This window comes from Protopterus annectens, chromosome 7.part0, assembly GCF_019279795.1.
Source record: "Protopterus annectens isolate FY-2018-M chromosome 7.part0, PAN1.0, whole genome shotgun sequence".
NCBI classification, from domain to species: domain Eukaryota; kingdom Metazoa; phylum Chordata; order Ceratodontiformes; family Protopteridae; genus Protopterus; species Protopterus annectens.
In genome coordinates, this window is record NC_056739.1 from 1,851,041,835 (window position 1) to 1,851,055,259 (window position 13,425).

General features: G+C 41.5%; 1 protein-coding gene across 1 annotated transcript in view; it reads right to left on the reverse strand.

Moving 5' to 3' along the window:
- The window catches only part of LOC122807249 (protein FAM169B-like), a 446,649-nt gene that overhangs the window by 278,250 nt on the left and 154,974 nt on the right, over positions 1-13,425 (reverse strand). Inside the window, exon 2 of the mRNA XM_044078338.1 lies at positions 685-784. Coding sequence (XP_043934273.1) covers positions 685-784 — 100 coding nt within the window. The remainder of the gene's footprint in view (positions 1-684; positions 785-13,425) is intronic.

The following is a 13,425-nucleotide window of genomic DNA, read 5'->3' on the forward strand; positions in this document are numbered from 1 at the left end:
CTGGTAAACCCCAGGGTTGGACCACCTCAGCTGTAGTGGGGTTGGGTTTGGAAGAAAACAGGTAAACATGGAGCAGGTCCATCTGGCATATATTTTGGTTGTGCAGGTGATTTCTGAGATGCCTAAACTGAGAACAGTTGTTGATGTAATGTGTATTATCACAAGCAATGTCAGTCAGCTCCAGTCAAATTTAAAGACCATCTGTCTTGAATAATGGCATGCCCCTAATCATCAGGGAGTGGCAAATCACTGACAGAAATCCAACTCCTCCCTCCTGGAAAGGGTGAACAATAAAATGCTGCTCCTTCCTACTCTACCCTCCTTGACCCCTCCAGTGAAGAAACTACAAATCAATCTCAGATAGTATGGGGTGCAGCCCGAGCTCCATCTCTCTGTTACACAGCTGAGCAAAGCCCTATTTCCCCCCTCTAGTCAATAACACACCTATAAAATATATAGTACACTTTCTTTACTTCACCTTTTGTGCTATTTTTTGCTGAACTTTGCCTATGAACTACTGATTAATTCTACCTACCTCTCTGTATTTACCAAAGTCCTGAGAGATGGCTACAATTGTGCAGAATGGAAAGAAGAAACATTGGTAAAAGTTATTTACTCCTGCAGAAAAATATAAAGAACATGATCAAATGAACAGAGGCAAAAAATAGAGAGATACATTCAAACCTGTGTTTGAGTCACACTTGTCTTCTAATGCCAGGACTTTATGTTTTGAGTCGCCACCAAATAAATTAAGAAAAGCAGTTTTGGATTCTGGAATTCTAACCTAAAAAGTCAACATATTAATATAGTTAAAAAGGCAATATGCAAAAACAATACATATGACACAGAGACACTCATAGCAAGCAACACAGAAGGTGGTGCTAAATAAACAAGCAATATGTCTTCAAAAATGTATTAGTAGCATTATGTAGCAAGGGATCTTACCACTGATATGAAATCTAAAATTTCACATTCTGTACAAGTAATAGCACGAGAACAAAGAATGGTTCTAATGCCAAATGACAAAACAGGAGAGATGTGTGTGTGTGTGTGTGTGTGTGTGTGTGTGTGTGTGTGTGTGTGTGTTTTGGGGGGCGTGGAATCTGTATATGTTGCAAGGAAATTTTTCAAAAAAATCAGTTTCTTAGATGATTACGACACAAGCAGTGCCTGAAGCAAATGTCACTACTGTCAAAAGAGGAAAAGGAGTAAGTCATTCAACATTAAAAAAGAAGGTTTAATGGGCATACAGCAATAAGCTTGTTTTGTTCCTAAAACAAATGACTAGAATACATGTATGGACAGTTAAAGTTTAGACACAATCCCATATGGCTGCTACAGAAAAGCAAACTAGCAAGAAGTTATTAAAGTCAGACAAAAATGTGAAAATATTTCTATAGTGTCAGCTATTATTGCATTTAACAGTCTGTTAGCACCTGCAGCAGCAAACAGCAAAATAGTTTAACAAAAGCTCAGATAAACGACAGTTATATGAGGCGCTCACCATTTATCTCTTCTTCTTTGCACCAATATACATGCTCAGATCTGTTCTCTTATAGATATATTAAAGTTATACTCACCTCTTAAAATACATCTGCAACCAAAGAAAATTCAATACCACTTCCTTCAACAAAATTCTCTTAAATATTAACTGGTCCTGCCTATACTCTCTACCTTTAAATGATGCAGTTAGCTACTTCAACCAGACATTCCTAAACATACTCAACTCAATTGCCCCCATCAGGAAAATAAAAGTCAAAGCTAAACATGCCCCCTGGCTATCCAAAGAAACCTTCCACCTTATGCATAAAAGAGATGCCACTTGAAACAATATCAGAAAAGCAAATCTCCTGCCCTCCTACAATCTTATAGGGAACTTAGAAATCTTACAAAAAAGAGTCAACCAGGACAAAAGAAAGTTTTACCTGTATGACCAATCTCTGCAAACTACTAACCCCCAGAAGTTCTGGTCAACCATAAAAACTCTTCTTAACCCTGGCTCACCCACAACCCCCAACCCTTTTCCCAATCAGTCTCCCTCAGATACCGCCATCCATTTAAATCACTACTTCATTGATACCATTTCTAAACTAGTACCTAACACCTCTAATAACGCCAACCCCACCTCTAATTCCACTTCCAGTTCTGTCACTTCAATTACCAGACCTACACCTTTTTCACATTCCCAATCTGACTCCACTAACCTCTCAGACCTCTTCATGCTCAAACCTGTCTCTGTTAGTTATATTAAAACTCTTCTCAGTAAACTCAAACCTTGTTCTCCCACCCCTGATAACCTACCTCCCCAATTCCTTAAACTTGCTGCTAACTCTATTGCCCTTCCTATCACCATTCTAATCAACTGCTCAATCCAAGAATCCACTGTCCACTCTATTTGGAAGGAATACTTCACTATCCCACTACATAAAGGAGGTAACTCCACAGAACCATCTAACTTCCATCCCATTGCTATTCCTTCTCCCCTCTCCAAAATTCTTGAAAAGTGTATCCATTCTCAACTGCTTTCCCACCTTACTCTAAACAATCTTTTAACCAACACCCAGCATGGTTTCAGGCCCAAACACAGTACTAACACTGCACTCTTATCCTTCTCTCATACTGTAGCTGAGGCCAGAGACAATAATAAACTTGTGTCCTGCCTCTTCTTAGATCTCTCAAAGGCGTTCGATACTGTCTCTCAAAAACTTCTACTTCATAAACTTTCTCAGCTGAACATTTCCATCCCCACTCTAAATTGGTTCTCAAGTTACGTGTCCAGTCCCCTACAAGCAGTTAAATGGCAAAATTCCTTCTCACCCTTTCTGCCAGTTCAGACCACAAATCCACCTTTCTCATATCCTCCCTAAATGGCACCATCATAACACCAGACTTACACACTAAACTCCTAGGTGTCATCATAGACGACCAGCTCAAACTAGACCTCCACATACTTCATTCTATAAAGAAAACACACCAAAAACCGGGCATGCTATACAGAAACAGTAAATTCCTGACCCCCAACCCAAAACTACTGCTAGCCCAATCCTATCTCCTCCCCGCCCTCCTCTATGGCTCCCCTCTATTTTCCAATCTACAAAATAACCTGCTGGCAAAACTAGACCAAACATATAACAAAATCTTCCGCTGTGAAAACAAAAACTTAGCAGTGGACTTATACTTCTGGGTAAATTTCAGTAATTGGCTAGTAAGTGCACTGCCTGGATGCCTGCAAAAAAGAAATACAGAGGACCTGAAGGAAAATCAGCTACAAAAGGTGATGAAAACACTAACTGGGAAAAGTACTGCAGCTGTTCCGCAATAAGCAGTGTAAGCTTCAGACATGACTTCCAGGAGGAAAGTATAAGACAACTGCACACAGACCTGATTAAATAAATGAAACACTAATAGAGTATATCAACTCAAACAACAAAATGCTGGAAAAAATGGAAGAAGCTTCAAACAGATATTCAAATAAGGTGATAAAACTGCAAAACTCAGAGGTCAAAATGAAGAAAAGGCTTGCTAAATATGAGACTGCACAAGAACAGATGTTTAAAAAAATATCAGAATTAGAGGACAGAACATGTAGGGAAAACCTGAGATTTTCTGCTGTACCAGAGAAGCTGGAAGGAACAGACTGTATTAATTTTATGAAAGCACAAGTAAGCTACTGGACTGCTATCCCACAACAAAAATTGCTAAATGAAAGGGCACATCATGTATATGCTCCAAATATGGCTATAAGAAAGCAAACTAGACCTTTAATAGTAAAGATGCAAACTTAACAGCAGAAGGAGTTGATTCTGAAAAAACTGTGGTAGAAGAAGAAAGTACTAAAAGTAGAAGATAGCAGAGTGTTTGTGCAGAATGACTACTCAATGTACACCAGGTAGAAAAGGAGATAATGTATTCCATTATTCAGGGAATGGCGAGAAGAACGGGTGAGATTCAAACTGCTGAAGACAACTATCTTCAAATTATTTTTCCTGGAGGAACAAAATCCTTTTTTGCTGTAGTACATGCTAAGGAGGAAATACAAAAGTCAGTCCAACAGAAAGTGAGTTGCGAAACAGAAGGAGATTCTGTCTCTTGTTCTACTGGTAATAAAGAACACAGAGAGACTGTGTCAGTGAAACCTTCTCCAATATTTCAATGGAAAATGCTTGAAAGAAGAAAACAAGAGCTGAATAGAAGAATCAAGACTAAGTTGGAAATGAAGCAGAGGCAAAATTTGAGAGACAGAGATGAACAGGAATAAAACCAGTAATTTGGAAACTGACAAATGTGAGATTACAAAGCAATAATTATATTTGTAAACAAGCACATGACAAAATAAAGATTAGTGTGCTTTTTCTCATTCTTGCATATGGGAATGACTAGATTAAGGCCCTTAGCATGATCTAGTAACAGGTTTTAAAAGAAAGCAAGTAAATGAAAAAAATATTGAATATTCCAAGGCTTTTTCCTAGTAAATAAATGTATGCTTAGCAATTTTCTATCTGGTTATCATCTCTCTAGGAGACAATCTGATAAAGAGACGTGGCTAGGAGATCATGTTCTCTGAAAGCATTTAAGTATTTTCCCAGATGAGAGGGCTACATAGATAAGACAAAACCAGACAGCACTTAGTAGAAGCACAGGCCGCACCATGCATCTTAGCATGAATAATCTTTCTTTTAGGTTATCTCGTCTATGAGTGTGGCTGTCAGTTTGGCATATTTATTCCTATTAGTTGGATAAAATTTCAATATTTGAAGATGTACATAGTTTTGTGTGTTATTATTAAATTAATGGGCTTTAAGGGTATTGGAGGGTCTTTGTTTTTTTTTTTTTTGAAGTCTTTCAATAAAACAAAAAGTTTTATAAGCTGTGACATAGGCTCAAATGGATATGACAAGAAATAACTGTATAAAAGATCAACCTGACAAACAGTGTATGCATGTAACACAAAAGCTGGAACTAAACATTTAACAAAAAAGCTGTTACACATAAAAGGTTGGAGTGATAAATTTAGGACAATAATGCCTTCTGTAATGTCTTTAAATGTCAGTGGTTTCACAGATAAATACAAAAGACAGTAGTGAACTACATTAAAAACTGCAGTGTGCAAAGAGCTATGCTACAGGAGATAAATTTGGAAAGAAGTGAACATCTGAATTTGATACGGAATGGTTTTCAGGATGGCTATTCAGAGAAATATCTGGGGCAAAGGAAAAGAGGAGTACTTAAGTTAATTGCAAGAGAAGCTCCAACAGTGATAGAAGAGGATAAAAATGATACAAATGGTAGACTTGTAGTAATAAGGGGTTACTGGCTAGCGAGGAGGATTACACTGGTATGTATTTATATTCCACCTAAAACTACTATAATGAAGCTTAAGAAAATTCTGAGAGAAATAAGCAACTTTCAGCAAGGAATAGTACTTATAGGTGGGAACTTGAATTTGATTTGCAGCAGTGAAGATGTGCCTGTGGGGGCCAGAAGGGAAACTATAACAAAGGATGGTAGACTGATTTTCGAAGAAATTTATGAAAATATTTGGCATGGAAGAAGTGAATTCAGTACTAGGAGATCAGAGTGAATTTACATATTATTCCCCAAGATACAAAAACTAGGCTAGGCTTGACAGAATTTATATTTCACAGGAACATGAAATAAAAATGCGACACTGGTGCTTTTCCACCTATCTGTTGAAAAGAGAGGAATTTAAGGAATGGGTAGTGTTTCTTCTGAAAATATACATATTAAGTGGGATAAAATTAAATTAAGAGTTTAAAAAATGGTGGAAATAAAAGAAACAGAGATATAGTTAAGAAGTAACAAGAATTATTTAGGGGGGCTGACAAATGTTAAAGTACTGCAAAATAGGAGGACTCCCATAAACAAGAGAAGGAGCAACTGCAGAATACTAAAATGAAAATAAAGGATTACTTCAATAATGTGCATTAGTTTGGAAGGATTGCTGTTAAGCAACCGTTTTTAATAATAACTTTAGAGCACAAAAACTTTTAGCAAAATGACAAGGCCACCAAAAAGTAGAAAGGGCTGTCACCAAGCTTAGGGAGGCTCTAGCAAGGAAGATAACAAGAGATCCTGTAGAAGTATTAGAAATATTCTGGAAATTCTATGAAAGTCTATATAAAGCAGAGAAATATAGAAATCAAGAAAATGTACAAATGGAAATATTTATGGAAGAATTAAATATGCCAAGGTTAGAAGCAGATGAGGCTCAATTACTAACAGCTAGGATAGGATGATATGAGGTAAAAATGGGGATGTATAACCAATCCACAGGAAAGTCTCCAGGAATAGATGGTATTCCTTTGGAAGTTTGGAACTAGGAGGGAGAAAGGATAAAGATATGGAAGGTTTTGTTTAAGTATTTTTAAGAGGAGGAGAACTACCAACATCCTGGAAGAAAAAAGTGGCAGCTGTAATACCTAAAGAGGCTAGAGATCCATCAGATCCAGCTTCACACAGGTCCATTTCAACACTAAACCACGATTATAATGTGTTTATGTCTATGGTGGCTAAAAAATTACAAACAGCACGCCAAAATTGACAGATATGGATCAATGTGATTTTGTGGAGGGAAGCAAACATTTGAAAACATTAACAAAACATGCGATGACCCAGAGGAAAGCAGAATGTAAGAAAATATCACTGTTGTTGGTGGGTCTTGATACAGAGAAAGCATTTGACAGAGTAAGATGGGAAGCATTTGCATTTCATGATTAAATTATAAGATTGATTAGGAGGATTTATCAGAGATAAGAGGTGAAAATTTAAGTGGGTGGGTTACTCTCTCCCTGGGATTCAATAAAGTGAAATCTCCATGCAGGGACAGTGTAGCCATTCCTGCATGGAATATGGCTATCAAGCGATCCAGTGAACAAATGTTCTGATGTGCATGAGACTGCCTACACTATTCCTGAACAGACACTACTGCATAATGCTAATTACCTCATTTGCTGTTAAAAACCATGCCAACCAAGTTATGTCTTACCAGAACTTTCCATCTGTGTTGTTCATCTTCATTTATTCATTACTGATGGGTTTGAAACTGATCCTCGGTTCCGACTCGGCCATTATAGCAAGCTCGCATCAGCTAAAAACTCTTGTGCTAAGATTACCCATAATGCCTCTCTCCCTCATTACCTCAGATCGATTTTACCCCAAGGACATAAAGGACTCTGCTCAAAATACCCTACACAGGATAAAGGACCACATCTGGAACCTCCAGGAGCCTACTGGAAGGGGACGGTGGGAGGGACGTAATGAATGAAGATGAACAACACAGATGGAACATTATGGTAAGACATAACTTCTTTATCTGATGTTGTAAATCTTCATTCATTCCTTACTGATGGGACAGAGTCTCTAGCTACCTTGTTTCCTGGGAGGCCCTATGGAAGAATATTCCTGAGCACCACTGAGCCAAAGGCAGCTCACCCCCTGGAGACCAAATGCAATTTGCAATGAGTAATAAAGGTATGTGGGGTAGCCCACGTTGCTGGTACACAAATATTATCCATGGTACCTCTAGAATGGAAAGCCACTGAAATTGCCATAGATCTTGTTGAATGTGCTTTAATTTTGTTAGGCAAGGGTAAATCACTGTGATGGTAGATGAAGAAAATTTAATCCCTCAACCACTTTGACAGGGTAACCTTAGAAACAGCTCCTCCTGTTTTACGTCCAGAATAAGAAACAAAGACCTGGTCAGATTTTCTGAGAGATTTCGTTCTGTCTAAATAAAACCATAATTTTGTGTGTACATCCAATAAATGAAGACAATACTCCCCTTTATTTGTGAAATTAGGGAAGAAAACAGGTAAATCAATTGTCTGATTCATGGTAAATTCAGAGATTACTTTGTGTAGGAAAGAAGGGTTGGTCAGAAGCAATACTCTGTCCTTATGAAAAAGCATATATTGATACATAAGGAAAGGAGCTCAGATATTCTTTGTGCCGAAGTAATGGCTACCAGAAAAAATGACTTCCATGAGAGAAATTTAATGTCGCAATTGGTTGCAGGTTCAAAAGGGGGATTTGTTAGGGCTTGTATTACAAGAGTTAAATTCCAAAGCTGAATGGGTGGCCTGATATGGGAGACTCCTTTAAGAAAGGTTTTACAGAGGCGGTGAGAAATCAAAGAAGTGTCACCAAAACCATCATGGAAATTTGAAATAGCAACTAGATGAGCTCAAATCATAGAAGCTGCCACTCCAGATGGCAACAGGCCAGATAAGAAATGAAGTACCTCGGGAACTGATGCTGAAACAGGGTTTACTTTGTTATCCTGAGCCCAAAAGGTAAATCTTTTCCACGTGTCCTGATACAATTTCCTTGTGGATGGCTTATGAGAAGCCAAAAGGATGCCATGAACAGGAGAGGAAAGATTCTTATGCCTGGCAATTATTGGAAGTGGAGAAACCAAGCTGTCAGCTTGAGAGTGGCAAGGTTCAGATGAAGTAGCCCTCGAGGATGTGACAGTAATTCTGGAGTTGGATCCAGAATCCATGGTTTGCATATTAGGTGAGGCCATAGGAAGGGAAACCAAACTTGTCAGGGCCAATAAGGAGGAATGAGGATTACTTTGCTTCGCAACCAGATTGCTTTCTTCAGGAAATGTGGGATCAATGGAATCGGAGCAAAGGCATAAAGCAGTCCCATGAGTCAATTGTGTGTGAGTGTATCCCTCGGGGGTTCCCCCTGAGAGGGGATCAGGGCAAAGTAGCTTCTGATTTATAGGCGAGGTGAACAAGTCGCAGCAAGGCTAGCCCCAGCGATCGAATATCCTCAACGCCACTGAAGGATTGAGGGACCACTCGTGAGGTAGAAACATACACCTGCTCAGTTTGTCTGCAATCACACTGGAATCCCTGTGAATGTGCGTTGCTAACAGAAAGCGGTTGGAAGCTATCGCCCATTTCCAAATTCTCAAGGTTTCCTGACACTGAGGGTAGGATTTGGTTCCTCCTTGCTTGTTGATGTACCAGACCACTGACATGTTGTCCATCTGAATTGCAATAGTCTCTGATGATAGGGCAAGGGCAAATGCTTGCAACACTAAAAGCACCGCCCTTAGTTCCAGGACATTGATATGCAAACTGGCCTTGGCAGGGGACCAAGTGCCTTGGACTGTTTGTCCCTGATAATGCCCTACCCACCTGGTCAGGGAGGCGTCCGTGGTCACTGTGGCCTTGGGCTGACAGAGCAAGTAAGGTCAGCTCCAAAGAGACATGTCTGTCTGCGTCCACCATAGTAAGTCCTTTTTGCACAGGTTCATTAGACGTATCTGGAAGGATACTGGGTGAGTCAGCATTGACCATTGTGTTAGTAGAAGCTACTGGAGTATTTTCATATGTAGTCTTGCCAATGGGATGATTCTTATGGTTGAAACCATGGAATCCAAGACCTGGAGGACTGCTCATGCAGGTACTATGTCTTGGGGTAGTATCGCTTAGACTTGGGACATCAATCTCTGTAATCTGTGTGAGGGCAGGGAAACTGTGCAGAAGAGCGTGTTCAGCATTGCCCCTATGAATTCTACAAACTGAGCTGGGGTCAGCTGACTTTTCTCCAGGTTTATCAAAATTCCTAACTGCTGAGCTTGCACCAGGGTGTACTGATGTGCCCTTACTTATAGACACTTGGTGGGGGCAGTGAGGAGCCAATTGTCTGAATACAGAAACACCCGAAATCCCTGCAGTCTTAGATGAGCTGCAACCACTGCCATGCATTTGGTGAGCACTCTGGGGGCTGTAGAGAGGCCAAAGGGCAATGGGCGAAACTGGTAATAATTGGATCCCAGCCGGAAGCGGAGAAATCTTCTGGATCTTTTGTCCATCTTTATGTGGTAATACACATCCCAAAGATCTATGGAGCACATCCAATCATCTTTTTCCAAGAAAGGAAGACTAGACTGAACCATGACCATCCAGAACTTCATTTGTTTGACAAACTTGTTTAATATGCTGAGGTCCAAAATGGGTCTCCAGTCCCCTGTTTTCTTTGGCACTAAAAAGAACCTTGAATAGAAGCCGGATCCTCTCTGGTCTGGTGGGACTATTTGGATGACTCTTTTTTGGATGACTCGTTTTTATAGCAGCTTTAGAATCTCTTGAGCTGCACATTCCCTCTAACTGGGTGGAATATCGGGAATATGTTTTGGTGTTTTGGGGTACAGATCTAAGGGGATGTGATAGCCTCTGGTAATTATCCGATGCTACCAGGAATCCAAAGTGATATTTAGCCAGGGATGCAGGTGCAGCAAAAAACATCGCCCGACTGCTTCCAGAGGAAAGCAATTGGGTCACTCTTCAGAAGCACTGGTAGGGCTGACCAGAGAAAGAATCTCTGGATCCCTGAGTACATGGACCCCCCCTTGTCCTGAAAGGGGCACATTCCGGAAGAGTTACCCCCTCTGCCCCATGGGATATACTCATCACGTGTGTCATGGATAGAGTTCTGGGATTTTTTGTGCCACATTTTTCCACTCCTCTGATTCCTTGAGAAGTATCGTTGAGGGTTACAAAAATGTACACGTACAGCAGAGTCTTACCATCTTGCTCACACCTGGCCAACGTGTCTTTTACTTTGGGTCTGAAGAGGGAGGATGGTTCGACTGGAGCGTCGAGAAAGGAAGCCTAGAAAGGATCCACGAAGTCGTATGGGTGCATCCAGGCATGATGTCTCATGACAACGCCTGCACCCTCTGATCTAGCTGCCCCTTCGGTTGCATGTGAGATCAACCTCATGGACGAGTTAGAAATAGATTTTAAGGTCGCTAACTGCGAGGCCACCTTGTCCCAAACCTGTCAGACACTACTCCTGCTAGTGTTCCAGACAGCTCCAAAACAAGATCTCTCTGGAGCCTAGTGAAATGTGCCAGATAATTCAACGAATGGCAAAGGTCAAAGAGGTGAACGTCCAATTCCCAAACCTGTCCAACACTCAGGACTCCTTGTTTGGAGGATGTACACCATGGCTCTCCTTGGCGAGCTCCTTTTTTGTAGCTGGCAACACCACCATAGTGTATACAGCCAAACCTTTCGACCAATGTGAATTATTTTCAGGAGGACATGAAAGTTTATCATGTCTCCAGGGGATGGGCTTGAGGGAGTCAGGCTTCTCCCAAGCACACTGCACGACAAGCTGGATGAGCTAGTCAGCAGGTGAGATCACCCAGGCGGTAGAGGGCCGAGCACGGAAAGCCTGCAAGAACACAGACTCCTTGGAGGATGGATTTGTGGACTTGCAATCACCTCGCTGCTTCAAAATCTCTAGAATGTCTCCAAAAGAGACATCTTCTGGAGGGGATTTTGGGGATCCTTCCCCTTCATAATTCATGTCTTCCGTGATAGACTCTTCAGGAGAGTTGATGTGTTTCCTCTTGCATGACCTCTTCCTAGGAACCTCCTCAGCAGGGGCTTCCAAGGAGGACCCGGGAAAGGGGGCTCGCTGCTCAAGAGTCTCCTGCGGCTCCCGTACTCAGCGTCCTGGAGTGGAAGAGTGTGTCAACTGTGGTGTAGGGGGTGAGAGTTTAGAGTGATCTGATGCCCGTGGAACCAGCTGCCAGCCTGCAGAGACTAGTGTCCTTTCCAATGCCTGGAAAGTGGGCCCGCCTGAAGAGGGATGGGAGCTCAGAACCAAAAAGGACAACCTCAAAACCAGGGTCACACCCCACTCCAACAGACCCGCTACCAGGAGTGGAAACTCAAGGGAACTTGGCTCCATTGCCAACATTGGGACCGTAGCATTCTATGTCATAGAGGATACCGGTGCCGGGCTAGGGCCTCCGGTGCCGACAAACCAGTCACAACCCTGAGAATGGTTCAGATCCCAGTGAGTCAAAGTCCATAGGGAGAGCATCTATGCCACAGATGAGGGTGCTGTGGGTGCCGTGCCAGCTGGTACCGAGAGGAACATCGGAGCTGAGGACTTCAGAACCGAAAGGGTCAAAGGAGGAGAATAAGATGTAGTCTGTGGGAATATCTCTCCTGTTCCAGAAGGGATAGGGTTTTTTTCTGAGTTAGGACAACCCTGTAGCCATCAAGGGTTGAGCCACAAGTCTGACCACATCTAATTTTGAAAGGCTCCAGGATGATCTGGTGGATATCCCCAACAGGGAGTCTGGGTGCTCTAAAAAGGGGCTGTATGGCTGCACATAGAAAGGATCCGTCGTTGGGGAGTATCTGGTCCTAGGCACTGTGTCTCCCTTCAAAGACGAGGTCAATGGACCCATAGACAATGCAGTTGGAAGAGGGGAAGTGACCAGCAGTGGAATTCCTATTGTTTGGGCTGAAGGGAGAGTTTCGTGAGATGCAGTTGTTGTTGGAACCATGACCAACAGAACTGGTGTCACCTGTGCCGAGACAGTCGTAATAGTGTCTGGTTCAGTAGTCAGCATGGAAGAAGTAGATTTCAGTATTGGTGCCAAGACAGTGAAGGCAATTTCAAAGTCAAAAATCTCTGTAGGTTCCACAGATGGCACCGAAGTAGGGATTTGATACCCTGGTGCTGGTGGAATAATTGACAATTTCAGGATTTTAGGTCTAGGCTCTAAAGATTTAGGAACCGGCTCCTTCAGAGATAAGGGGACTGACAGGCTCCTTTTCTTATGTTCTTTCCTAAGAGGGGGAGAACCCTCTGATGCAGAAAGAGCCTCCAAGAATGGCATCTTAAGTAATCCCTTTAAAATAAGTTTACTCCATCTCTCGTTCAAGGTCCTGGTACTAAAACCTGCACAAATAGGGCAAGGAGGCTGAACGGATAAATGTTCTACATTTAAACAACAGACACACAAGGAATGTATGTCTGAGTTAGACATTTTACGAGCACACTGGTCGCACCTATTAAAACCAGTCATGCCCTTCCTGTCTGCCATATTGTAAACTGCTCAAAATCACCAAAAACAGTATCTTCACCTTAATAACGATGACTTTACCAAGAAAACACAAATGTAACCCAAAAAACAGGTTATACTAAAGAGAAAGGAAAAAGAGAGAAAAAGGGTACCAACAATGGCATCCCGAGAATACCAAAAGAGGTGAGGGTGAGACTACCAATGATGGAAGGAAAAAATACCAATAAAATTGGTAAGGAAAGAAAGGAAGAGGCAATTTATCACAGCAAAAGTGAAAAAGGGGTATCAAACAAAGAACGAAAGGTTCAAAACCAACAATCTCACTAAATTAGTAACAAATTAGAGACTTAGCTGAGAGAGAATGGCTTGACATGTCCTGACAAGTATGAGGCAAACGAGATCTGAGATAACAGGGGAGAGAGGCACTATGGGAAATCTTAGCATGAGAGTTTTTGGCTGATGCGAGCTTGGTATAAAGGCTGAGTGGGAACCAAGGATTGGTTCTGAACCCATCAGTAAAGAATGAATGAAGATTAACAACATCAGATTTTGTG